The sequence below is a fragment of the Salmo salar genome, chromosome 24 (assembly GCF_965601325.2).
Source record: "Salmo salar chromosome 24, fSalSal1, whole genome shotgun sequence".
Taxonomy (NCBI): domain Eukaryota; kingdom Metazoa; phylum Chordata; class Actinopteri; order Salmoniformes; family Salmonidae; genus Salmo; species Salmo salar.
The window spans coordinates 4,029,193-4,053,890 of NC_138314.1; the positions used below are offsets into that span (position 1 = coordinate 4,029,193).

At 42.9% G+C, this 24,698-nt stretch overlaps 1 protein-coding gene across 2 annotated transcripts in view; it reads left to right on the forward strand.

Moving 5' to 3' along the window:
• The first annotated feature begins 3,641 nt into the window (after positions 1–3,641).
• nos1 (nitric oxide synthase 1 (neuronal)) overlaps positions 3,642–24,698 on the forward strand; it is a 69,849-nt gene continuing 48,792 nt past the window's right edge. For both annotated transcript variants that reach the window (XM_014171241.3, XM_014171242.3), the window contains exons 1-7: positions 3,642–3,864; positions 10,360–11,127; positions 16,166–16,295; positions 19,296–19,433; positions 21,078–21,223; positions 21,515–21,677; positions 23,180–23,271. In XM_014171241.3, coding sequence (XP_014026716.2) covers positions 10,391–11,127; positions 16,166–16,295; positions 19,296–19,433; positions 21,078–21,223; positions 21,515–21,677; positions 23,180–23,271 — 1,406 coding nt within the window. In that variant the 5' untranslated portion in view covers positions 3,642–3,864; positions 10,360–10,390. The remainder of the gene's footprint in view (positions 3,865–10,359; positions 11,128–16,165; positions 16,296–19,295; positions 19,434–21,077; positions 21,224–21,514; positions 21,678–23,179; positions 23,272–24,698) is intronic.

Sequence of the window (24,698 nt, forward strand, 5' to 3'; positions counted from 1 at the left end):
ATTGTGAATGTGCCCACTCTGGTCTTGGCACATGCTCGCAGATACAGTGCGGGTAGGATAGCCTACATCAGGGTTTCCCAAACTCGGTCCTCAGGATCCCAAGGAGTGAATGTTTTGGTTTTTGCCCTAACACTACACACCTGATTCAAATGATCAAAGCTTGATGATTGGTTGATTATTTGAATCAGCTGTGTAGTGCTAGGGGAAAAAACAGAACATGCAGCCCTTGGGGTCCCGAGGGTTGAGTTTGGGAAACCCTGGCATGAAATTTTTATGGACAAAAGAGAAAGATAATTGTTATTTGTCAAAAGGCAGCCAAGCACCGATCATCATGTCTCCAGAATAAATCCCTCAATATTTATTGGAAAGGAGCATCCATCACTGCGTGCACCACAGGAGGTTACTGAGGGGAGGACGGCTCATAATAATGGCTGGAACAACGCAAATGGAATGGCATCAAACACGTATTTGTCTGACGTATTTGACACCATTCCACTAATTCTGCTCCAGCCATTACTATGAACCCGTCCTCCTGTGGCGTGCACATTCACCACCTTGTGAAGTTCATCATAACTTATTTCATCTGTAGCCTAATAAACTGCATTCTCTCCCGAGTCGTAGTGGAAGGACTACACAACATACCACAACCTTAACCCAGAAGCCAGTCGCAACGCAATGTGTCAGAGGAAACACTGTTCAACTGATGACTGAAGTCAGCCTGCAGGCGCACGGCCTGCCAAAAGGAGTCTCTAGAGCGCAATGAGCCAAGTAAAGCCCCCCCCGGCCAAACCCTCCCCTAACCAGGACGATGCTGGGCCAATTGTGCGCCGCCCTATGGGATTCCGGTCACTGCCGGTTTTGACACAGCCTGAGATCAAACCCGGGTCTGTAGTGACGCCTCAAGCACTGCGATGCAGTGCCTTAGACTGCTGCGCCATACATAATTAATTTTACAGACGCAAAAAGATCCCACCTTGTCTAGCATATTCTGTTTTGTCGACATTCGGAAAGTTTACCGACAAATTTGCTGTTTCCATCAGGCCTGTAGTGACATTTTTTTTATCTGACAGCTAGGAAGTGGGAAGCAAGTTGTATCAAAAGGCCAATGCTGATTGGCAGGCAGTAATGCATACAGCATCCTTTGTCCCATATGCTTTGCTAGTCAGTGTGGACAGCAGTGACCTTAACATTTGAGTAATGTAGAAGATGCTCTTATTCAAAGCGACTTACATAGTGAGTACAAACATTTTCATACTAGTCCCTTGTTGAATTGAACCCACAACCCTGGCTTTGCAAGCACCATGCTTTACCAACTGAGCCACACAGGACACTCTCTAGCTGTGGTTGCACCAACCCAATGCTTTTAACTGTGAGGGGGAGTGAATCAGTGGACACTTCTGGGTGAAGGGAAAGGAACTAAAATGTAATCCTGGTCTCTTACCATTAAACACCAGGGTTGACATCCTTGAACACTGTGACAGCTGGGTATTCCTGGAGAGTTACTGCCTGAGAATAAAAAAACTATAACTCATTCACAAAATATGATTGGAGTTCAATGTCAAGGAACTCCATGACTGGTGATATCTGTATCATTATCTAACGTGATGTGCACCTTCACGTCACCTTTTCAAACACAGGATTTCCTCTGTAATTGGTTGCTATATCTGTGAGTTCAAAATGGCCTCTCCTCTACCTGGGCAGATAACAACATTGGACAGGGCAAAATCATTGGAGAGCCAACTGAAGCAGTTTATATACAAACAGATTAAATTGATTAATTTATCAGATACTCTTATCCAGAGCAACTTTTACATTTACATTTTACATTTAAGTCATTTAGCAGACGCTCTTCTCCAGAGCGACTTACAAATTGGTGCATTCACCTTATGATATCCAGTGGAACAACCACTTTACAATAGTGCATCTAAATCTTTTAAGGGGGGGGGGGTTAGAAGGATTACTTTATCCTATCCTAGGTATTCCTTAAAGAGGTGGGGTTTCAGGTGTCTCCGGAAGGTGGTGATTGACTCCGCTGTCCTGGCATCGTGAGGGAGCTTGTTCCACCATTGGGGTGTCAGAGCAGCGAACAGTTTTGACTGGGCTGAGCGGGAACTGTGCTTCCTCAGAGGTAGGGGGGCCAGCAGGCCAGAGGTGGATGAACGCAGTGCCCTTGTTTGGGTGTAGGGCCTGATCAGAGCCTGAAGGTATGGAGGTGCCGTTCCCTTCACAGCTCCGTAGGCAATCACCATGGTCTTGTAGCGGATGCGAGCTTCAACTGGAAGCCAGTGGAGAGAGCGGAGGAGCGGGGTGACGTGAGAGAACTTGGGAAGGTTGAACACAAGACGGGCTGCGGCGTTCTGGATGAGTTGTAGGGGTTTAATGGCACAGGCAGGGAGCCCAGCCAACAGCGAGTTGCAGTAATCCAGACGGGAGATGACAAGTGCCTGGATTAGGACCTGCGCCGCTTCCTGTGTGAGGCAGGGTCGTACTCTGCGAATGTTGTAGAGCATGAACCTACAGGATCGGGTCACCGCCTTGATGTTAGTGGAGAACGACAGGGTGTTGTCCAGGATCACGCCAAGGTTCTTAGCACTCTGGGAGGAGGACACAAGGGAGTTGTCAACCGTGATGGCGAGATCATGGAACGGGCAGTCCTTCCCCGGGAGGAAGAGCAGCTCCGTCTTGCCGAGGTTCAGCTTGAGGTGGTGATCCGTCATCCACACTGATATGTCTGACAGACATGCAGAGATGCGATTCGCCGCCTGGTTATCAGAAGGGGGAAAGGAGAAGATTAATTGTGTGTCATCTGCATAGCAATAGCATAGCATAACTTTTGTAAGTATAGCCTTTTTCTTTAGTTACTCTACTCCAATGTGAACTGATGGCTAAGGGCATTATTTTGCCTATTCCAAGGAGATCCTTCAGTGGGCTATTGTTGGAAATAAAGGTTAAGTTTATGTCACATAAGGAAAAAGCAGGGTTGTGGTGTGTGTTTGACATTGGCAATGACATCACCTATCTGTGCAAGGAATTTTGAACATTTGCCACATTCAAAACAACTGGGAACTCGCATATCTCTGAATTCCAACTTCAGTGCATTCAAGACAACTGAGAACTCCGAAAAAAAACGAGCTCTGACTGGGAAAACTCGTTTTTGAAAATGTCACCCAACTCAGAATTCCAAGTCATGACGTCATGATTTGACCTAGTTTTTTTCTGAGTGCCCAGTTGTCATGAAGGCACCAATGTGCATACAAGTGTCCCACTGGCTAAAAGTAGTTATTAAATGCAGTAAACCTATAGTCCTGATCAATCATTTAAATGAATGTGTGACACATGCAATCAAATGTAGTCTAAAATAATTTCACGAATTGATATCAAGGGCATGGCCTACACAATTGGCAGAATTGCGAATTTTGGTGCCATTAGGCAATCTCCTTATATTGCCTACACACAAGTCATGTTTTGAAGTTTAAAATGGAGTAAACAACATGTGGGTAAATACGAATATTGGCAATAACATTTGCAATGGGTGGGACGTGTGTACTCAGAAGGGACTAGTGTAGTTTGGTGATAACAGAAGTGGAAACTACACGTTCAGGGTATAAATGCCCGCGCACGACCCAATCTGCGCTCGTCACAGTGTCTCTCATGCTCCATATTTATACGGCACCCTGGCGCGCAGAGAAGCACAGGCATGCCGCAACTCTAACGAGACAACGCACACAAGTGGGACTTGAGGAGCTCGAGCGAAGCGAACAACCTGTGTGTGCAGTTTCCGAGGACAACGAGTACGCACGAGAGGAGTTCATCTGTCACTTCTATTTGCAACAGTTCGTTGTGCAAGTGAACTTGTTCTCAGAGGTGAGTTTCTTGAATTATTCAAACATAACGCACCATACAGAAAATTACGCATTTTATGGCTGTTTAGTGCTGTTGATTATGCATCACTATCGTTGCTGTTTCACACATTATATACTGTCAAATCGAATGTAACAACTGCTCAATCTTACTGTTGATTTTTATTGGTTAATGGCTTTCCAAAAATAGTGGGTAGCGCATTACTTTGACAATATTTACTTTGGACTGTGGCACCAGTTAAATCCAATAATAAACTGTCTGCCAAAGTCTCACCTTGATTAAATGATCACACTTGTGCTATTTTTAAAAAGTGCATTTAGAACATCTGAACATACATGGAAGGATGAGAAATTACGGTTAAAGGGGCAATCTGCAGTAGCTACATACATTTTTAGACTTTTAAATGATACTGTATAGCCATTGATTATTGACGAATATAACATATATGTGCCTTGTGAGCTTAGTTCAACTGTTGTACCACATCAGCACCAAAAATAGAAGCTTGTTTTTCTCCTTTGTTTGTAAACAATGTACATGTAACAACAACAAAAAACACTGTATAGCAGGAGTATTCAACTCTTACCCTACTAGGTCTGGAGCCTGCTGGTCTTCTGTTCTACCTGCACCCACCTCTAAATTAGTCCCTGGTTTAATGTAGTCCCTGATTTAGAGAGCAACCATGAAAGAAAACTCAGTGGATCTGGCTTTCGGTTCCAGAATTGAGTTTGAGGGCTGTATAGCCTCAAAACATGGTAACACTATAATTGTGATATCATGAATGTGCAGTCCTGAGTTTGAGGGGTTACATTTCTCCAGCCCCGTCCCACAGCTTTTTACCAAACTAGTGGTGGGGTGCTTCTTTTTAATTGTTCGAACTGCAGATTGCCCCTTTAAAGATGCAAGAGCTGACTACTTCTCACCCTGTTCTCTGAACTCCCACAATTCGAAAATTCTGACTACAACAATTGAGCGTAACCTGTTGTTTTTATTTTAATTGAACGTTTTTTAACTAGTCAAGTCAGTTAAGAACAAATTCTTATTTACAATTACGGCCTACACCGGCCAAACCCGGATGACGCTGGGCCCGCCCTATGGGACTCCCAATCACGGCCGGTTGTGGTACAGCCTGGACATGCTTGTATCCCCTGACCTCTGCGAACAGTTTTTACGATTCTTTACAGAGAAGTACAAAAATATTAGATCCCAGATTAACAGTAGCCGGCACCATACCATCATTTCTGGTCAGGGGGCACTTGAGGCAACTACTCTAGGACTACTGCTTCCTTTTACTGAAATATCCTTTGAGTTTCTCCTTGATACTGTAGCTCCCATAAAGACCCCCTGCCTCTTGGAAGTGATCGCTTCGAGATGACTAACAGAGGTTATGCCTACAGTTGTCCCCAAAATTCTATTGTAAATAGCTCCTTGACTTTAACTGCTGTTATTTAACCTCTCCTTAAAAATCCCAATCTAGAACCCTCCTCACTGAGTAATTATAGACCTATCTCCAAATGTCTTTTTATTTTTTATTTTTATCCAAGATTTTACAAAAAGTTTTTTTTTTCTAGCAATAGGTGGCTTATTTGAGTATGAACAACTTCCAGTCTGGGTTCCTCTCACTTCAAAGCAAGAACGCTGCTTTGTTGAAAGTCAGTAATGATCTTCTGTTTGTCGGTGAATGCTCTATTTGAGTTATTTTGATCTCAGTGCCGCATTTGATACTCTTGATCTTAACATCTTTGTTGACCGGCTGGAGAGGTGAGTGGGAATCTCCAGCATTGCCCTCGACTGGCTCAGGTCATATCTGTGGCAGATGTTTCTCAGTGAGCATGGGTGGTTCAGTAGGGTCCCCAGCACCTATTCACTATGGTGTCTCTCAGGGGTCAGTCTGGGCCTCATCCTTTTTTTATCTGTCATGCTTCCCTTGGTGACATCATCTGCAATCATAACATTCAGTTCACTGCAATGCGGATGACACGCGGCTTTATTAACCAATCAGACCCAGAGACCAAGCTTGTGTAAATACCCTTCACAAGTGTCTTGCTGACATCAAATGTTGGGTGACTGACAATTTTCTCCAGCTCAATGATAAGAAATCAAAGGTTGTTTTATTGACCCCCCCCCCCCCCCCCCCCGTCTTGCTAGAACGCAGATTGTAAATAACCTTGGTCATTTGTCCACTAATGTAAAGCCTATGGCCAGAAACCTTGACCATGACCTAAACCTCAAGCTGCATGTAAAGAAGGTTTTCCAATCCTGCTTCTGTATAATATAATAAATATAGCTAAAGTCAAGTCTTATTTCAGTCACTGATCTGTAAAAAGTTATAAACTCAGCAAAAAACAACTGCGACATAAACTGAACAAGTTCCACAGACATGTGACTAGCAGAAATTGAATAATATGTCCCTGAACAAGGGGGGGGGGGGTTCAAAATCAAAAGTAACAGTCAGTATCTGGTGTGGCCACCAGCTGCATTAAGTACTGCAGTGCATCTCCTCCTCATGGACTGCACCAGATTTGCCAGTTCTTGCTGTGAGATGTTACCCCACTCTTCCACCAAGGCACCTGCAAGTTCCCGGACATTTCTGGGGGAATGGCCCTAGCCCTCACCCTCCGATCCAACAAGTCCCAGACATGCTCAATGGGATTGAGATCCGGGCTATTCGCTGGCCATGACAGAACACTGACATTCCTGTCTTGCCGGAAATCACGCACAGAACGAGCAGTATGGTCGGTGGCATTGTCATGCTGGAGGGTAATGTCAGGATGAGCCTGCAAGAAGGGTACCACATGAGGGAGGAGCATGTCTTCCCTGTAACGCACAGCGTTGAGATTGCCTACAATGACAACAAACTCAGTCCGATGATGCTGTGACACACCGCACCAGACAATGACGGACCCTCCAAATCGATCCCTCTCCAGAGTACAGGCCTCGGTGTAACACTCATTCCTTCGACGATAAACGCGAATCCAACCATCACCCCTGGTGAGACAAAACCGCGACTCGTCAGTGAAGAGCACTTTTTGCCAGTCCTGTCTGGTCCAGTGACGGTGGGTTTGTGCCCATAGGTGACATTGTTGCCGGTGATGTCTGGTGAGGACCTGCCTACAACAGGCCTACAAGCCCTCAGTCCAGCCTCTCTCAGCCTATTGCGGACAGTCTGAGCACTGATGGAGGGATTGTGCGTTCCTGTCCCGCAGGTGTGATGTTCGGATGTACCGATCCTGTGCAGGTGTTGTTACACGTGGTCTGCCACTGCGAGGACGATCAGCTGTCCGTCCTGTCTCCCTGTAGCGCTGTCTTAGATGTCTCACAGTACAGACATTGCAATTTATTGCCCAGGCCACATCTGCAGTCCTCATGCCTCCTTGCAGCATGCCTAAGGCACATTCAAGCAGATGAGCAGGGACCCTGGGCATCATTCTTTTGGTGTTTTTCAGAGTCAGTAGAAAGGCCTCATTAATGTCCTAAGTTTTCATAACTGACCTTAATTGCCTACCGTCTGTAAGCTGTTAGTGTCTTAACGACAGGTGCATGTTCATTAATTGTTTATGGTTCATTGAACAAGCATGGGAAACCCTTTACATTGAAGATATGTGAAGTTATTTGGATTTTTACGAATTATCTTTGAAAGACAGGGTCCTGAAAAGGGGACGTTTCTTTTTTTGCTGAGTTTATATACATGTGTGGTTTGGATAAAGTGCACTAGTCCCTTGCCATGCATAGTTATCCTCCATTTTAGGTGTGCCTGACCTTAAATGTTTGCTACCAAGTTAATTGCTTAGGTTGAAGCCAGGCATGGTGAGTTAGGTAATTAGCACACAGCTCACCCAAGCTTTGTTTCTGAGTACTATCTCTAATCATGTTCTACTTAATGCAGCTCTGTCTTTTAAACTATAGTGTACTGGACTAAATATGGTTATTTAAAGTAATGAATGTGTTTTACTTAAATCACGTTTTTCCATAGGATTGCCTGGTCTAATTAACAACGTAAAATTTGCCTAATTAAATGTACATTCTCATTGGTGAATCATTATGGGCGTGGTTTAGGTGCTACGATATATATATATATATATTTTAACTATATTCTGTCCTTTTCTCTCAACTCAGGATTGAGCCCAATTTTACAATGTTTGTTGCATCCTTTATGTACTTGCAGTTGATTTTAGATGTCCTGGTAGACTCTTTAGTCCCAGTGAGGGGGACAGTTGGGCTCTGTTTAGAGTTGAAAGAGGGGCAATTGCTAGTTATGCTGTTTAGCATTTAGTCCTACTCTTGCCTGCAGTAGAAACCCTATTGAGGGGCTGAGGTTAGACTCGCCGTCTTCCGTCATTTTTGTATCCTGGATGTTACTGCTATGGACAACTGTTTGTCAAGTCACTTCATGTATTCTGAAGTCTACAATAAATCAAGTTCTATTGCATCTAGTACTTTTCATCTACAATAAATCAAGTACTATTTTTCTACAACCATGGGTCTTCCTCAATCCCACCAATCACCTCCCTTGGATACCCAGGGTCCGCTTTGCTACACATGCAAAGCTTTGTTTTTTAAAATCAGAAAACAGATGTGTGTTTCGCAATTAGAGCAATAGGAAGATGCACTTACTGCATAAAACTAACAAACGTTAGGTTGCTTGGCCACTCTAATCAGAGACACCAGGTGTGTGCAGTTAATTATCAGGACGCACTGAAAACCAACAGGCTCTGGACCTCGTAGGGTTGAGTACCTCTGCCTAGGGTATGTACAGTGCCTTTGGGAAGTATTCAGACCCCTGGACTTTTTCCACATTTTGTTACGTTGCAGCCTTATTGTAAAATGTATAAAATATTATTTTCCCCTCAATCTACAGACAATGCCCCATAATGACAGGGCAAAAACTGATTTTTTGAAATTCTTGCTTATTTATTAAAAATAAATTGAAATCACATTTACATAAGCATTCAGACCCTTTACTCAGTACTTTGTTGAAGCACCTTTGGCAGTGATTACAGCATAGAGTCTTCTTGGGTATGACGCTACATGCTTGGCACACCTGTATTTGGGAATGTGATCGAGGAGAAGTAGGAAAATCAGGGATTACCATGAAGGGTTGCCATTGTGTCCGGGGGCATATGAACTGAGCAGTCGAACGAGTTGAGTGCTCTCTGGTTTCCCCAATGGGCAGGATATAAAAAATAAAAAATAAAAGAACCAAACTTCAAATAATTCCAATAGACTAACACTGATCTTTCTGGTTCTTTCACTTTGTCTAAGCGATAGCTAGACAAGGTCTGGCATTTCTGCGTGTGAACAGCTAACTTACATTTTTGGGAAAGTGATCGTAATTTTCAAGAAACATTTAACACAAAATGTATGATACTGTTGGTTATTGTTACACAAACAGTACATAATCGTCAAAATATTTAAACGTTTAAATGGTTACGTGAAGCTAGAGAACCCTGAACGAAATTGTAATACACTAAGGGATACTGAGCAACGTCCATGGTGCTGGATTGGTTATATGCCATAGGGAGCTGTCCTTGGTGCTGTCATTATAATTTTTTTTATTGATACTTTACCACCCACAAGGACATGTCACCTCACCACAATCAAGTGTTGCCCATGTTATGAATTCTGCTGGATTGCTAACATTGAAATGAAATTAAGAAACTATAGACATGGTCATATTGTGTGGGTTATTGAAGTCATACAAACGTAGCCAATTGGAACATTTTGAAAAGCATTTAATAATAATAGAAGTGTGTTGAACACTGCTAACTATGTTTTGAAAGTTGTTTGTAACCCAGCCCATCCGCCGTGCAACGTTGTCTGCTGTCTTTCACTCAGCTCAGAGTTGCATAGCCATACAAACTTATGATTTTGCTGTTTGACGAGGGTATCGATATAAACAAGATGAGTCATCTTGCATTGAAGCCTTTATCTTACTCACTATTTCTAAATAGATAAGAAAATAAATCGATGTTATTATATCAAACAGATCACGACTATAGCCTACATTACCAAGTTTTGATATTTTTGTGACACTGTCTAAAGCACTTTCCACTGCTCAAACACAACAACCTTACAGCTAAGAACTTAACAGTTAATCTGAAACTGAAAGACTGTGTGTATGTTACAACACATCCAGAAGAGCAGAGGGAGAGAAATCGAATAGGTATAAGTTCACTACTGATCCAGGATCAGATCATTAGTTCAATAACACCGCTACAAGTCATTGATAGCTACAGTTTTCATTCAATTAGACAGACAGCGTTTAAAGGGATTGACAAGAAGTCAGTATGTGCCCGCGGGCCAAGACAGTAACATACTGGATTACCTCCACAACTGAAATGACTCAAAGACGGTCATGTTCAGTGTAATATCATGTTTCTATGATGACTCACATTTGCATCTCTAAACACACTATCAAACAGATCACGAAGTGAAGTCCATGTCCTCTTTTACTAACACAACTTGACTTCTCTCCCTTAATTCTTCTTATGTATGCTTCAGATCCCTGAGTGCAAATACACCGCCAGACATCATGCAGGAGTCTGAGCCCACAGTGTGCCAGCTGCAGCCCAATATCATCTCGGTGCGTATCTTCAAGAGAAAGGTGGGTGGGCTGGGCTTCCTTGTCAAGCAGCGCGTCTGCAAGCCGCCCGTCATAGTGTCTGACCTGATCCGGGGCGGGGCTGCCGAAGAGTGTGGCCTGGTCCAGGTGGGGGACATAGTACTGGCAGTCAACAACAAGCCCCTGGTGGACCTCAGCTATGAGCGGGCCCTGGAGACCCTGAAGAATGTGTCCCCTGAGAGCCACGCTGTCCTCATCCTCAGGGGCCCAGAGGGCTTCACCACCCACCTGGAGACCACCCTGTCTGGGGACGGACATCAGAGGACCGTCAGGGTCACCAGGCCAGCCTTCCCCGCCTCCAAGTCCTACGAACGCTGCTGTCCATTAAGCCCCCTTAGCCCGGGGCAGGGAGGCAAGGACCCACAGCAGCTGAGGGCCATCGAGAACCTGTCCTCCCCCTCGGTGACCCCGTTCCACAGAGAGGCCCTGCTCCAGAGGGGAGGGGTGCAGGCACTGATAGCAGCCCAAGATCCCGTGCTCAGAGACGGGGGCCGCGGGGCGCTGCTGCTGAACGGTGTGGAGGAGAACAACGACATGCTGAAGGAGATCGAGCCGGTGCTGCGGCTGATCAAGAACAGTAAGAGGGAGATCAACGGAGAGGAACAGAGGACCGTAGAGAGGAGGGACGCTGAGGTGCAGGTGGACCGGTGAGCTGATCTATTGACCCCGACCATACATACACATCACAACGCCACAACACAGTGATCATTCAGTTGGTTAGATGGTAGAATGAGAATACTACTGCAGGCTAATTATAGATCTCTACATTTCTAGTGTGTTTGTTTCTTTTCACATCAGGGAACAATTGGTCCGTGACAGATGGATTAAAAGGTTTCAATCTGATTCTTGTGGTTATTTTCTTTGGAGAGCTCCAATTGTTGACTGTAACCCACTCAAAGGCCTGCAGTAGTGATTATACTGTAGACACTGACATCTTACACCTCCTGTGTACATGTATCCAATCAAAATCTGAGAGAGCATGGTACATACAGTACCTCAATCAGTAGCACTGCGTCAACACCCTATGTGTGCTCTGCTGGTTCCCATCCTCAAATTAATCATAGCTTTTTTGGAAAACGGATGTAAAATGCACTTTAAGTCTACCTCAAAACAAAGCACTGTGGAAAATCTATTGTGGTTGATAAATAAGCTATGGTACTTAAACACAAATTAGCTTTAAATGCCTCCTGTATTTTTGAAGGGCAGACTGAAAACGTGTTGGCATTTGAGACAGGAAAGATTTGGCTAGCTAACCTGATTTCCTTGTTAAGGTTATGATGACGTTCAGATACTGCGAAGCTCAAATCACTAAAGAGGCTCTCCAAAGAGCACCCAATAGAAGTGAAGGATTATAGAAAATGAAATGGCGGTATTGACTCAGGGATGGCCTTCCCTGTTATCACTGACTATTTGCGCAGTATCATCTTGCTAATAAGTTGATAGCTGTTGAACTGAAATAGAACAGCATATTAACTACAGCTATTTACCAAACGCTGTTTTCACGCTGAGGGCTTTATTTTCTGCTGGCGCTACGGCGGCGCTAGTGCCAAACACATTAGTTTGCAAATTCAGCACGCTCTGGCGTTTTCCGCGACAGGTTCTGCAATTTACCTGTCAAATATCAGCTTGCTTGCGTTGAGGTGGAAGGGGTGGCAATATCTGATGTGTCCTTGAAAACAAGCGCAAAAGTGAGAATTTCATGCAGTGCATATTGGGAGATTTAAGACCAGCGAAAAGCAGGTCATAGCGGTAACGTGGTTGGTACATTTTTTAAATAAAATCCATGTAGGCTACATGTGTCCATATGCCCATCATGAGATAAGATGATACAGGTTGACCTTATATTTAGAACTTCTTTTCATGTAACAATTGCTTGTTTTCCGTTTCATATGATTAAAAACTAAAACCCTCCGTAGGCTACCCTTGACGTATGCCTATAGGCTATAACGAAGGCAGGTTCATTACATTTGATTAAAAACCAAAGTTATTCACCATCCCGGTTTTATGATGAGAACTTCCAGCTTGCATGCAATGGAATTTAGGGCCGTCTGCTATTTCTGGAGAAGTGTGAATGTGGTCTGTACGATGGTTCTAGTATGTTTATAAAACATTTATATTTGGGAGCTCTGTTTAACAATATTTTTCCACACTGAAGCCATTCAGTTACTTAGAAAAATGTGGACTGCAAACATGTTCAACGTATTTAGCAAAGATGGGATAGGCCTATATTTAGCTATTTTGTGTCTGTAGCCTATTTAACAAACTAGGCTATAACGGACTAACGTTCGAAATTGTACTTGATTACAAAATCAATACATAAAAGTAAATACCCAATTTGAATTGTTTGTGTGCCGTGGAGCATGTTCTGATGGGCCAGTGAGAGGTCAAGCTTCAAACTTATTTATTCATCAAAAGCCAGCCCTTTTGCTCTACTGCGCTCATAATTACCACAATAAAAATTGCTAAAATATTTCTAACACACCCTTGACCTAAAGTATAGCGCTACCGCCAGCACTAAAATTTGCCATTGCGCTAGGTTTGTTAAAATAGTGCCCTGAAACCCACTACAATATAATGGAGTCCGAGTCAAGACAAGCTATGCATAGTGCATTCGGAAAGTATTCACACCCTTGACTTTTTCCACATTTTGTTACATTACAGCCTTATTCTAAAATTGATTAAATTGTTTTAAATTCCTCATCAATTTACACACAGTACCCATAATGACAAAGCAAAAACAGTTTTTTCCCCAGACCTTTTCACAGTACTTTGCTAAAGCACCTTTGGCAGTGACTACAGCCTCAAATCTGCTTGGGTATGACACTACAAGCTTGGTACACCTGTATTTGGGGAGTTTCTCTCATTTCCTCTCTGCAGATCCTCTCAAGCTCTGTCAGGTTGGATGGGGAGCGTCGCTGCACAGCAATTTTCAGGTCTCTCCAGAGATGTTCAAGTCCGGGCTCTGGCTGGACCTCTCAAGGATATTCAGAGACTTGTCCCGAAGCCACTCCTGCGTTGTCTTGGCTGTGTGCTTAGGGTCGTTGTCCTGTTGGAAGGTGAACCGTTGCCACAGTCTGAGGTTCTGAGCGCTCTGGGACAGGTTTTCATCAAGGATCTCGCTGTACTTTGCTCCGTTCATCTTTCCCTCGATCCTGACTAGTCTCCCAGTCCCTGCCGCAGAAATACATCCCCAAACTCCAAGCTGGCTGTCATGTGAATTTTACTGAGGAGTGGCTTTGTAGAATAGTTTACCTTTGTTGTACCACAATTATAGAATATTCTATTTGTTTATACCTAATGCATAATAGGCCTATAAAAAGCACTTATGATAGCTTGGTTCTCTATCAAAAAGGCCTGATTGGTGGAGTGCTGCGGAGATAGTTGTCCTTCTGGAAGGTTCTCCCATCGCCAAAGAGGAACTCTGGAGCTCTGTCAGAGTGACCATCAGGGTCTTGGTCACCTCCCTGACCAAGGCTTTTCTCCCCCGATTGCTCAGTCTGGCCGGGCGGTCAGCTCTAGGAAGAGTCTAGGTGGTTCCAAACTTCTTCCATTTAAGAATGATTGAGGCCACTGTGTTCTTGGGGGCCTTCAGAAATGTTTTGGTACCCTTCCCCAGATCTGTGCCTCAACACAATCCTGTCTCTGAGCTCCTTCGACCTAATGGCTTGGTTTTTGCTCTGACATGCACTGTCAACTGTGTGACCTTATATAGACATGTGAGTGCCTTTCCAAATCATGTCTAATCAATTGAATTTACCACAGGTGGACTCCAACCAAGTTGTAGAAACATCTCAAGGATGATCAATGGAAACATGATTTACTTGAGCTCAATTTCGAGTTTCATAGCAAAGGGTCTGAATACTTATGTAAATAAGGTCAACCTGGTTTTTACTTTGTCATTATGAGGTATTGTGTGTAGATTGGATAAAAACAAATAACGTAATATATTTTTGAATAAGGCTGTAACGTAACAAAAGGGGTCTGATTACTTTCGGAATGCAACATATAATAACTACTCTTGTCTTTTTTTCGTTTTTTCAGAGTAGGTCTACAGAATTGTGGAGGTGATGAACATGGTTGTTTAGCAAATGGAGGAATTAATTGTGCGCAGTGTGAGGGAGCGACGGTTTGGCGCCCTGTGGTGTGTGTGTGTGTGTGTTTTAGGGCGAGAGAGAGATGTTCTGACGTGCGACTGAAGATTTACAATTAGCGTGGACATGCGCTCATGAGAGAGGAGATGTGTGGGTGTTGTGAAGCAATGCAAACCTCAAATCACACGCTGATGAGTTAGCTGCTGTGATTATTCACGTCTCATGGGGTTTCCACTGCACACAAAGGCATGGAAAAAACCCATTGTCTATCTAATCTCTGCTTGGCCATAGATGGGTCGTTCCACGAAATGAGTCCCATTTGGGTAGTGTAATTTGTTAATTTTAACACTCTGTCATGAATAGCACATGTTCAACGTAATAAACATGTTTTCCCATCTCGAGGTGTATATATATTTTTTTTACTATATATATATATATATATATATATATATATATATATATATATATATATATATATATATATATATATATATATATATATATATATATATATATTTTACTATATTAAGTGCCAAATAAAGTAACAGGATTGACCGTAACAGGTTTGACTTTTTTCTTCTTAAATCAGCCATAATTGATCTTGCGGCAGGGGGAATGGAAGCTTATGTGTAATGCAAGCTTCACAAAAAATCAAAATGAATTGTTAAAATATTTCTAGTCTGTATCTATGGGTAATCCACTAAATATTCCACCACAAAACACCAGGAAATGGCCAAAAAGACGAGAACCAGCTGGCCTACTTTTACACTGATTTAACTATTCGATGTTCTATTTAAAAAATGTAAAGTTCAGTCCACGTAACAGGGTTGACCTTAAAATGAGGGACAGGTTTTTGTTTTTAGCCTGAAATGAATCTGTAATGAAATAAATAATCTTCAGAAATGAATGTCAAAGCAACCAAAATAACTAGGGCCTTACAATGATGGTGAAAACCCAAACATTTATCCAGGTTAAGTGGGTTAAAGTCTTTCTACTGTAGAAGTCAGAGGTACATATGAAAATGCATAATTTTTGCACTTTAGCAAGTCTTTATTCATTAAAAAAGTATACATTTTCCATGTGGCACTTCATTTAGCAGGCTTTTACAATTCAATATTGGTGCATAATTTCTACTTAACATATTGAAAGAGACTCATTTCATGGAAAGACCCAGATGTTAGATGTAGTTCTGCTTGCCCATAGATCTTAGTTAGATATACTTAATTTGTATGTTGTTTTAGTGGAATTGCTTCTCTTAGTGCTTTTTTTTTCTTCTCTCTCAGTGTTTTTTAGTTGGTTAGGGTTATTGTTTCTATATATTTGTCACCACAGCAACTGTCATTGTATTAGTAGTATATGAGTTATTGTATGTTACACAATTGTTTGGCAAGTTCTCAGTGTTTTGATTTAGTTCAAGGGAGCATTTCATCTATGTTTTGATCTCGTCTCTCAAAGTGAAGACGTAATAGTGGGTTTAAGGCCAGATGTCAACACACACACACACACACACACACACACACACACACACACACACACACACACACACACACACACACACCTACCTACCTTTAACGGAACTGTATGTGCCTTGCAGGGACCTTGGTATGGGAAATGGTATGTCACCCCAGCTGGCGTCTGATAAGGACAGTGTGTGTGAAGACCTGTGGAGGAAGGACAACAACATGCAGACGGTGCTCACCAACCCTTACTCTGAGAAGGACGAGGTAAAAACACTCAACTATGTTTGTGTGCGTGTGCACTCTTAGAAAAAAAGGTGTTAACTAGAACCTAAGGGTTCTTTGGCTGTCCACATAGGAGAACCCTTTGGAAAACCCATTTTGCTTCCAGGTAGAGCTCTTTACACAGACTATTCTTCATGGAACCGCAAAGGGTTCTCCTATGGGGACAGCCGAAGAACCCTTTTGGAACCATTTTTTATAAGTGCGTGCATATGTTTATGAATGTGTACTAACATGCCTTTCGAGTGAACCCGCTTGTGAAAGCCTATCCTCCCATATGTGTGTGTGTAAGCGCATGCTAGCCTATGGCGATCCCCTAGAGTCGCACATGACATATGCTTCTATAATCCCCTAATCTATACATTGCGTGTTCCTTGTTCTTGGAACTCTTAGAGCTTTCTGCGAGTGTGACTGTGAATGCGGGTCAATGTGTATCATAACAACAAGGCAAAGCCCCTCTTGGCTCAAGATCCCATCACCTGGGCATTCGATCCTTCCGGCTGATAGCTGTCAGAGCATGAAAGCCAGTTTACACATCTCATATGGAGAGTCTGGTTGTAAGTGGAGAGAGAGAGAGAGCCAGGGGTCTGGGTTGTGTGGTGTGTGTGTGCGTGCGTGCGCGTCTACACATGCACGTTTGCGTCGTAATCCGCACATGGCCCCATGATGATCCACCCACTTGTGACGTAGGCTGGGCTGCTTGAGCCCCCTGCTCTCGTAGTGAATGAGGCCGGATGGAGAGAAACGATCGAAGGAACTAATGAATGTGTGCAGCTGTGGTTGCAGAGGGAGCTGATTCATCTTTCTCCTCTGATTTGGCCCTCTCCAAATTAGGTATTTTGAGGTCCCCTCCATTTAGGTCTTTGAGGTCTGGAGGGATACGTGTGTGTGTGTGTGTGTGTGTGTGTGTGTGTGGTGTGTGTGTGTGTGTGTGTGTGTGTGTGTAGTGGGGATGGGGGAGGTGTCTGTCTCAGCCAGGCGTGCTGGCGCCATCGTAGGTAAATGCAGAGCTATGTTTCCAGATGGCCTACAGTAGGTGTGTGTCTGCCATGACGTCTGACTTATAGGAGAGTGTAGAGGTGTATGACTAACATGTAAAAAGTCTGAGATAAATGTATGATTGTTATAAATTACCTTTTGATTCTCTCAGCCATTTTCCATATTTCCTTGATAGTATGATGGTGAAGCAGGACATCCACTTGCTGTGCAATATGTCATTCTCCATCCTAGGAGAGACCGGAGGCTACAGAACTACCAAATGACAAGGTTGTAGAGTTGAAATTCGTATTTCATTAAGACTGAAAGGGCTTGATGACATGACGATAGGCTTGGAATGATTATTTCTCACCTTAGGAGAGGACTGTCCTGGACTCTGGTTGTGTCTTGTGCTGAGCTCACTGCTAATGCTTCTACTGTATAATTGACTGGTTAATAAGTAGAGGAGGCAGAATGTTCTGTCACGATACCGCCACCGGGTTCTGGAGATGTCGCTTGGCTCTCCTTTGATGCACCTCAGGATAAGCATAAGTAGCACCGTGGCAGAAGTTCTCTTATCCTGTGCTCTTCTGCATAATGTCACTGCATAGATCCAAGAGTTCAACCAGTCAAACTCTGTCAACTGATCGATTTTTTTTTTCTTCATTCCCCCAATTCATGATTCATGTTCTTAATGTTCATTTAAGAACGTGTTCTCTCTCTCTCTCGTTCTCTCTCCTACTTAACATGTAAAGTGTAATTGTACTTGTCTGCCTTCCTCTGGCTGTTTGACTACAGGGGTAATAAGCTCTCTTTCTGCGGCCTAGCTGCACAATAGGCTTTCTGTATAGAGGAACTTGGAGATGATGACAATGGCACACGTTTGTATGCATCCTATCGCTGGCTGGGTAGGTGAGCATTTCGTATGGGCACAGAATCACTTCTCTCTCTGAGGAATCAAATGAATTCAGACGGGTCTCCCCTCCTATTCTCTGAAAATTCAATGGGCCTCAATTGACGTTTTGCTTTCATCCCCTCAGCGAGCACTACAATTACACCCGTTGTTTGAGGTGCCTTCCCCGTGTGGTTTTGCAATAACTTCTCGAGAGATGATGATGAGCGGTATTACAAGCTGTGGGATTGATTTCCTTTTGATTTGAGGTTCAGCCGCATGGAGAGACCTGAGCACTTTAAAATCAATTCAATACAACAATCAAACTTGTGGTAAATTACATTCATTCAAGCGATCATCACTTAATAACCACATCAGAGTAGACAAGCTGAGGGAGCTGGCAATTAGCAGTCAATCATGCTAGTGTTAAGGATGCTGATTACCTTTCTACCTGATGGGGGTGTGTGTCTCCTATCTCTCACTGTCTGCGTTTACACAGGTGCCCAATTATGAAGTTTTTGGCTCCCGAGTGGCTCAGCGGTCTAAGGCACCGCATCTCAGTGCTAGAGGTGTCACTAAAGACCCTGGTTCGATTCCAGGCTGTATCACAACCGGCCGTAATTGGGAGTCCCATAGGGTGGCGCACAATTTGCCCAGCTTTGTCTCGGTTTGGCCGGGGTAGGCCGTCATTGTAAATAAAATGTTGTTCTTAATGAACTTGCCTAGTTAAATAAATAAATAAAAAATGGCAAAAAGATCTGATCTGATTGATCAATAGACCAATTGACGGCTGAGAAAAGAATGCTGCTGGTGGACTTATGTTGGAGCTCCCATTTGCAGTCCGTGGTAGGGACTTTCTCTATCGGTCTCTGGCTGCGTTTACACACAGCCCAATATTTCTTTTGTTTTTGTGGCCAATTTTATTGCCAAAGATCTGATCTGATTGGTCAAAAGACCAATTAGTGGCAAAAGATCAGAATTGTCAACACAGCCTCTCTCTCACTCTCCTTTTCCCTCTCTCAGAGGTGGGTTCAAAGGCCATCTCAGTAGAAGCATTATGCGCTACTCTACAGACTAAAATGTATTAATTCTCTTAAACATCCGTCTCATCCCTCCAGCCTCCAGCACAGGGGAGGATCTCCCCTAACAAGGCTCTCATGAATGGCAGCCCCTCCAAATGCCCACGCTTCATGAAGATCAAGAATGTGGAGACTGGAGTCTCTTACAACGACACTCTACACTACAGCTCTAGTAAGGTACGGAACTGGCTTTTCTTCTTGTCTGCAGAACAGTGGCTTCCTCTCATCAATCAATCGATTAGTCAATTAGCCAATCAACCAACCATTCAATCAATCCAATCAGTTTGTAATTATCTAGCCATTTTCTTACAAATACATTTGTCACAAGGTGCTTAACTGCAACCCCCTAGAGCAAGACCTAAGAATTTAGTCATTTATCTGAACAGATACCTCTGCAGCCGTTGGCTTGGTGTTTTAACACCAGCCTAGCTAATTACTTCAGCAACTTATCGGACGACAGCCTACTATGTATCCCAATGAATAGGCTTCTAATAGTGCATCTTCAGAAATATAATATATCACAGAATGTTCTGTCTAAGCCGTAAAGGACAGCTGCGTGGCATGAATGCTCAAAGCCTTATGGCGAGCGGATGTAGTGAGGCGAGGGATTTATTTTGTTTTATTTTTAACACTCTGACTCTGCTCATCACCCTCTTTTCCTTTCCCTCTTTCTCTCTTAATATATCTCTTTCTCGCTCTCTCCTTCCATCACCTAGTCATGCTCACCGGCTGTGTAATTGTGCATGTTGTTTACTTCTGGGACTTTGCAACTTTAGCGAGTGTCATGTTGAATTGGATGGCTGGGTTGTTTGAGCAGGGCAAGGGGGGTTTGGGACGAAACCCGACTGGCTGGACAGTGCGAGTGGGTGGCTGGTTCAGCCAGCGTGACTAGACTGCCCATTTTAGCAGCAGCGCTGTTGAGTTATTGTTACATTTCCACTCTGGGTTTATGCTCGGGTGACCGTTTTCTCCCTATTTCCTCCTCTGCCTCTAATCTAGTGAAGGCATTAACAGCTACCCAAATTGACGGCGCACTTCAATTCTAATTGTATTCCTTTGACCATACAAGGTTGGTCTGGGTGATGATCAGTCTCCTTTTTTTTCTCTCCGTCACTTTTCCTGTTCCTCTTTCTTCTGGCCTCTTTCTGTTTCTTCTCCGGTCTGTGTGTTCTCTGCTCAATTGAAGGCTGCCACTATGACTCCATGACTAATTCAGTCATTAGCAGGCACCGGCCACTCTTTTGGTAAAAAGCTGAGGGATGTGGTTAGACAAATGTAACTGCTCTCAGATTCATAGACAGAGCTATAGATGCAAGGAATGACCATCCATGATATCAAAATGAAAGTCTTAACCATATTTTGAGGCTATGTTGACTGACCTTGACGTAAAGCAAGCTAATATTTTGGGTTATGATGGGGTACAACAGTTGAACTAAGCTCATTGGGCATAAGTTATATACCCATTGATTCTTGAATAATTTGTCATTCATTTAAAAGTCCAAAATGGATGTACCAATTGCAGATTTAATGGAATGGTAAATGAGTGGGCTTCATGATATTTAAGTAAAGCACACAAGACTGGTTGTTCTGACGGGACTAGGGGGGGTGGGAACCATTACTCTACTTTAGTCTTACATTAATATGTCTGTAGGAGAGGGAGCGTGATAGAGGGAGAACAAGAGATGGAGGGAGAAGTAGACTTTCCAGGTGTTATGGAATCCATGTGAACTGAACAAAGGACCTGCGTCAGGAAACCACAAGGAAATTCAGTGCTTTATGTCATCAGAGCCTTGACGTGATGTCATCCACATTGCCTTTCAGTTGCCGCTCTGCACTGAGTGTGTGTGTTTCGGGTCCATCATGACACCTAGCCAGGGGAGCCGCAAGCCAGACGAATCTCGAACCAAAGAGGAGCTGCTGCCGCTGGCTACTGACTTCATAGACCAGTACTACACCAGCATCAAAAGGTAATAAAGTTACACTTACCATATACTTTAGCTACTTTAAGAACCTTTGGATGTACTTGCCTGCATCCCTCATTGCCAACATTCCCATCAGTAGTATAAATGCCATTTTGTTTTTCCTCACATACATTTGATTCAAATAGCACTCTAAATATGTGTTATTGTAGAGAATTTCTTTTTCTGTGCTTCTCATGCTTCTGTGCACAATGTTTTTATGCAAGAAATACTCTAAATCCAGTCCTTTTTACATGTCCTTGTGTTACTTCTCTCTGTCCTCGTGGCTGTGTGCATCAGGTTTGGCTCGAAGGCCCATGTTGACCGGCTGGAGGAGGTGACTAAGGAGATTGAGGCCTCAGGGACATACCAGCTGAAAGACACTGAGCTGATCTATGGAGCCAAGCATGCCTGGAGGAACGCTGCCCGCTGTGTAGGACGCATCCAGTGGTCCAAACTACAGGTAGGAAACTCAGATTAAATGCTCTGTGTAGGCAGAATTCAGTGGTCCAAGCTATAGGTCAGAAACTCGATGCTCAATGTTAAAGTAACTGCCCGTTGTTTACTGATTTTTATTAAATATGACCTATAATTACTTACAATATAAGTGAAATAGTTTCCCTTCAATTTTTTTTATTTTATTAATTATGTTAAAGATGCACTATTCAAAAAGCACTTCTCCATATCCTGGTTGCTCAAATTCTAATAGTTAGACTAATTTCAGTTTATGTGAAAAAACAAGCAAGTATAGTGTAGAGAATCATTTCTAAACCGCTGTGAAATATATTTTTCATAACCGGAAATAAGACGCAAAAACCAAAGCACAGGAAGTGTTAGAAAAAGCACACCTAGAATAGATCTACCGTTTCTTATACTTGCTTTCAATGAGATTGACAGATCTATAACTCATTTCTATGTGAATTTGGTCGGGTCACCCAAAAAAGCAACATATTGCAGCTTTTAAAAATCTGCTTTTCTGTGTTGGAATGGTGTGGGCCCAAAAACAGAATGGTGTGGATGTATACCGGTCATAAAAAATATCCATGCAAGTAGACCGCTGATTGGCCAGCTCATTCTCCTCAGGGAAATGACATGTTCTATGAGAAAATGGCTGTTTGAGGTGGGGTTTTTGAAGTGTTTTTATTGTTTCAAATTTATGCTTTGGCCACATGAGTCGACAACATTATTTGGGTATGAGTTAACAGAATATGAACTTTTAAAAGTCAGATTTTCACTGGGCAGTTAATTTAAAATCAAATCTTCCTAAGCCAATATGATATCAAGTATGATAAACTTCGCAAATCAACTTGGCTGGAGGTACACAACACATTCCCCACCTCTCGTCATGATCCGTGTAATATTCATGATCTGTGTAATATAGCAATATCTGTGACTAATGTGCACTGAATTATAAAAGTTCTAATAAATGCATTGCAGAGTGATGTTTCACCATTTCAACAACATATTGTCTGTGATGTCGCTTCACACATTGATGGAGGCAGGCCAGGCATCGCAGGTCAAACGTTAGTAGTGAAACAATCAAATAAACGCTGATGATGAAAGTGATATCTAAGGGGAATCAAATCACGCTGTTGTGGAGTATGCCGCAATTCAATTTTTTCCCCCTAACAATATAGTGTAAATGAGAAATGACAACATGCTTTCACTGAGGTCCTTGGATTCTTTGTGTTGAGTTGTTTTATGAGTGACGAAGACCTTCAGGTCGAAACATTGAACTCATGGTAGCATTTAGTATCCCACATGGTAGCATTTAGTATCCCACTGGGCACAGACGTCAGTTCAACGTTTAGTTTTGATTTACATTTAGTTGAGCAAATGTAGTCAGTTTTCCACGTTGATTCAACGTCCTCACATTGATGGGGGTTGAAATGAAGTTGAAACAACTTTGATTCAACCAGTTTTTGCCCAGCGGGATCTTTCTTTCATTACATGTTTTTCTAACAGGTATTTGATGCCAGAGACTGCACAACGGCTCATGGAATGTACAATTACATCTGCAATCACATCAAGTATGCCACTAACAAAGGCAACCTGAGGTGAGTCGGCAGTGCTGTGTGTCTATCCCTGTGCCTTTTACTCAACGTTGTCTTTCTGTGTCATTTCCTCTGCTCGTCTGGTCTGTCACCCTCTTCCCTTTGTCCAGGTTCTCTGTCTCTTTCTGTTTTACCTTTCCCCCCCCTCCCTTTCTGCCACCTTGAACCTCCATCTGTCTGTCTGTCCCTCTGTTCCCTGTCAATGTCAACTGCGTCTCTCTAGTCTGGTAGACTACTCCCAGCCAGGATCAGTCCTTCATCAGTCCAATACAGCTCTGCCAAGCCTAACCACACGTCATGACACCACGTCTTTACTCCCCAATGAATAAACATCATAGGAGAGAGGGGGTTAGTTGAGCCCCACTTTGGTTTTAGGAAAGCATACACAAAAGGTCAGAGAAACTGATTTTCACTAAGTCAAATTAATTTGTTATACAGTGGTTCATCCTATAAAAGTTGCGTTGTACTGCAGCACACCTTGCGGGCTGCCGTAGAATTCTATAGCACGTTATTTAAGTGTCAGCCATTGTTGCCATTAGTGCTAGTTTGACCACCAGAGGGCATCTTTGAGAAGCATTTGACAATCTGTAATATTGGCTGTACTAGAGAATTTTAAAACTTTTTTTTGTAAGAACATATGGGATTGATTTTTTGAAATTTTGCTTAATTAATTAGATTAATTTTATGGTGTTTCTATTCCAAGAAAAAAATGAAACCCTCAGGGTTTCCGTTAGGAAAATATGGTGCTGTACAACGTGACCGGTCGGGAGTAGGCTACAGTACTAAGAGCAAAATAATCCTAACGTTTCCACACCCAAATTGTAGTCTAACCAATACCCAAACAGAGATTCAGTGAAAATAAAAATGTCATTGATTAAGCAAGACCATTCCCCATGCTTGTCTCAGAGCAGTGCAAAATGGTGCTGAAATAGTTGACCACACACGGGTAGACTATTGCTTCAAATCCTATTGTTTATCTTCAATATGCTTTAAATGCCACAATGACACAAATAATTAAACATACACAATTCTTAACTCTGAGAAGGGTAATAGGAGGTGATCTGCATATTAAACTGCCATTCTTACTGATATATTCCACGCGTTACTGTGTTTCGATCCTCTCTCTCGCACACGCCCTTGCTGTCTTGACCTCTGAATGCTCGGCTTTGAAAAGCCAACTGGCATTTACTGCTAAGGTGCTGACCGGTTGACCCTCTATAACCACTGTTTGTATTATTTGACCCTGCTGGTCATCTATGACTGTTTGAACAGCTTGAAAATGATCTAGCCTTATGGCCATGTACTCTTATCTCCAACCAGTTCGAATTTAAGTATAACTTTTGTATGACTGACGCCTTTAGTGAGAGGGCTAACGCTTTAATATTTAATCATTTCTGCCCTCCGAATTCATATTCATTATATAAATAGGC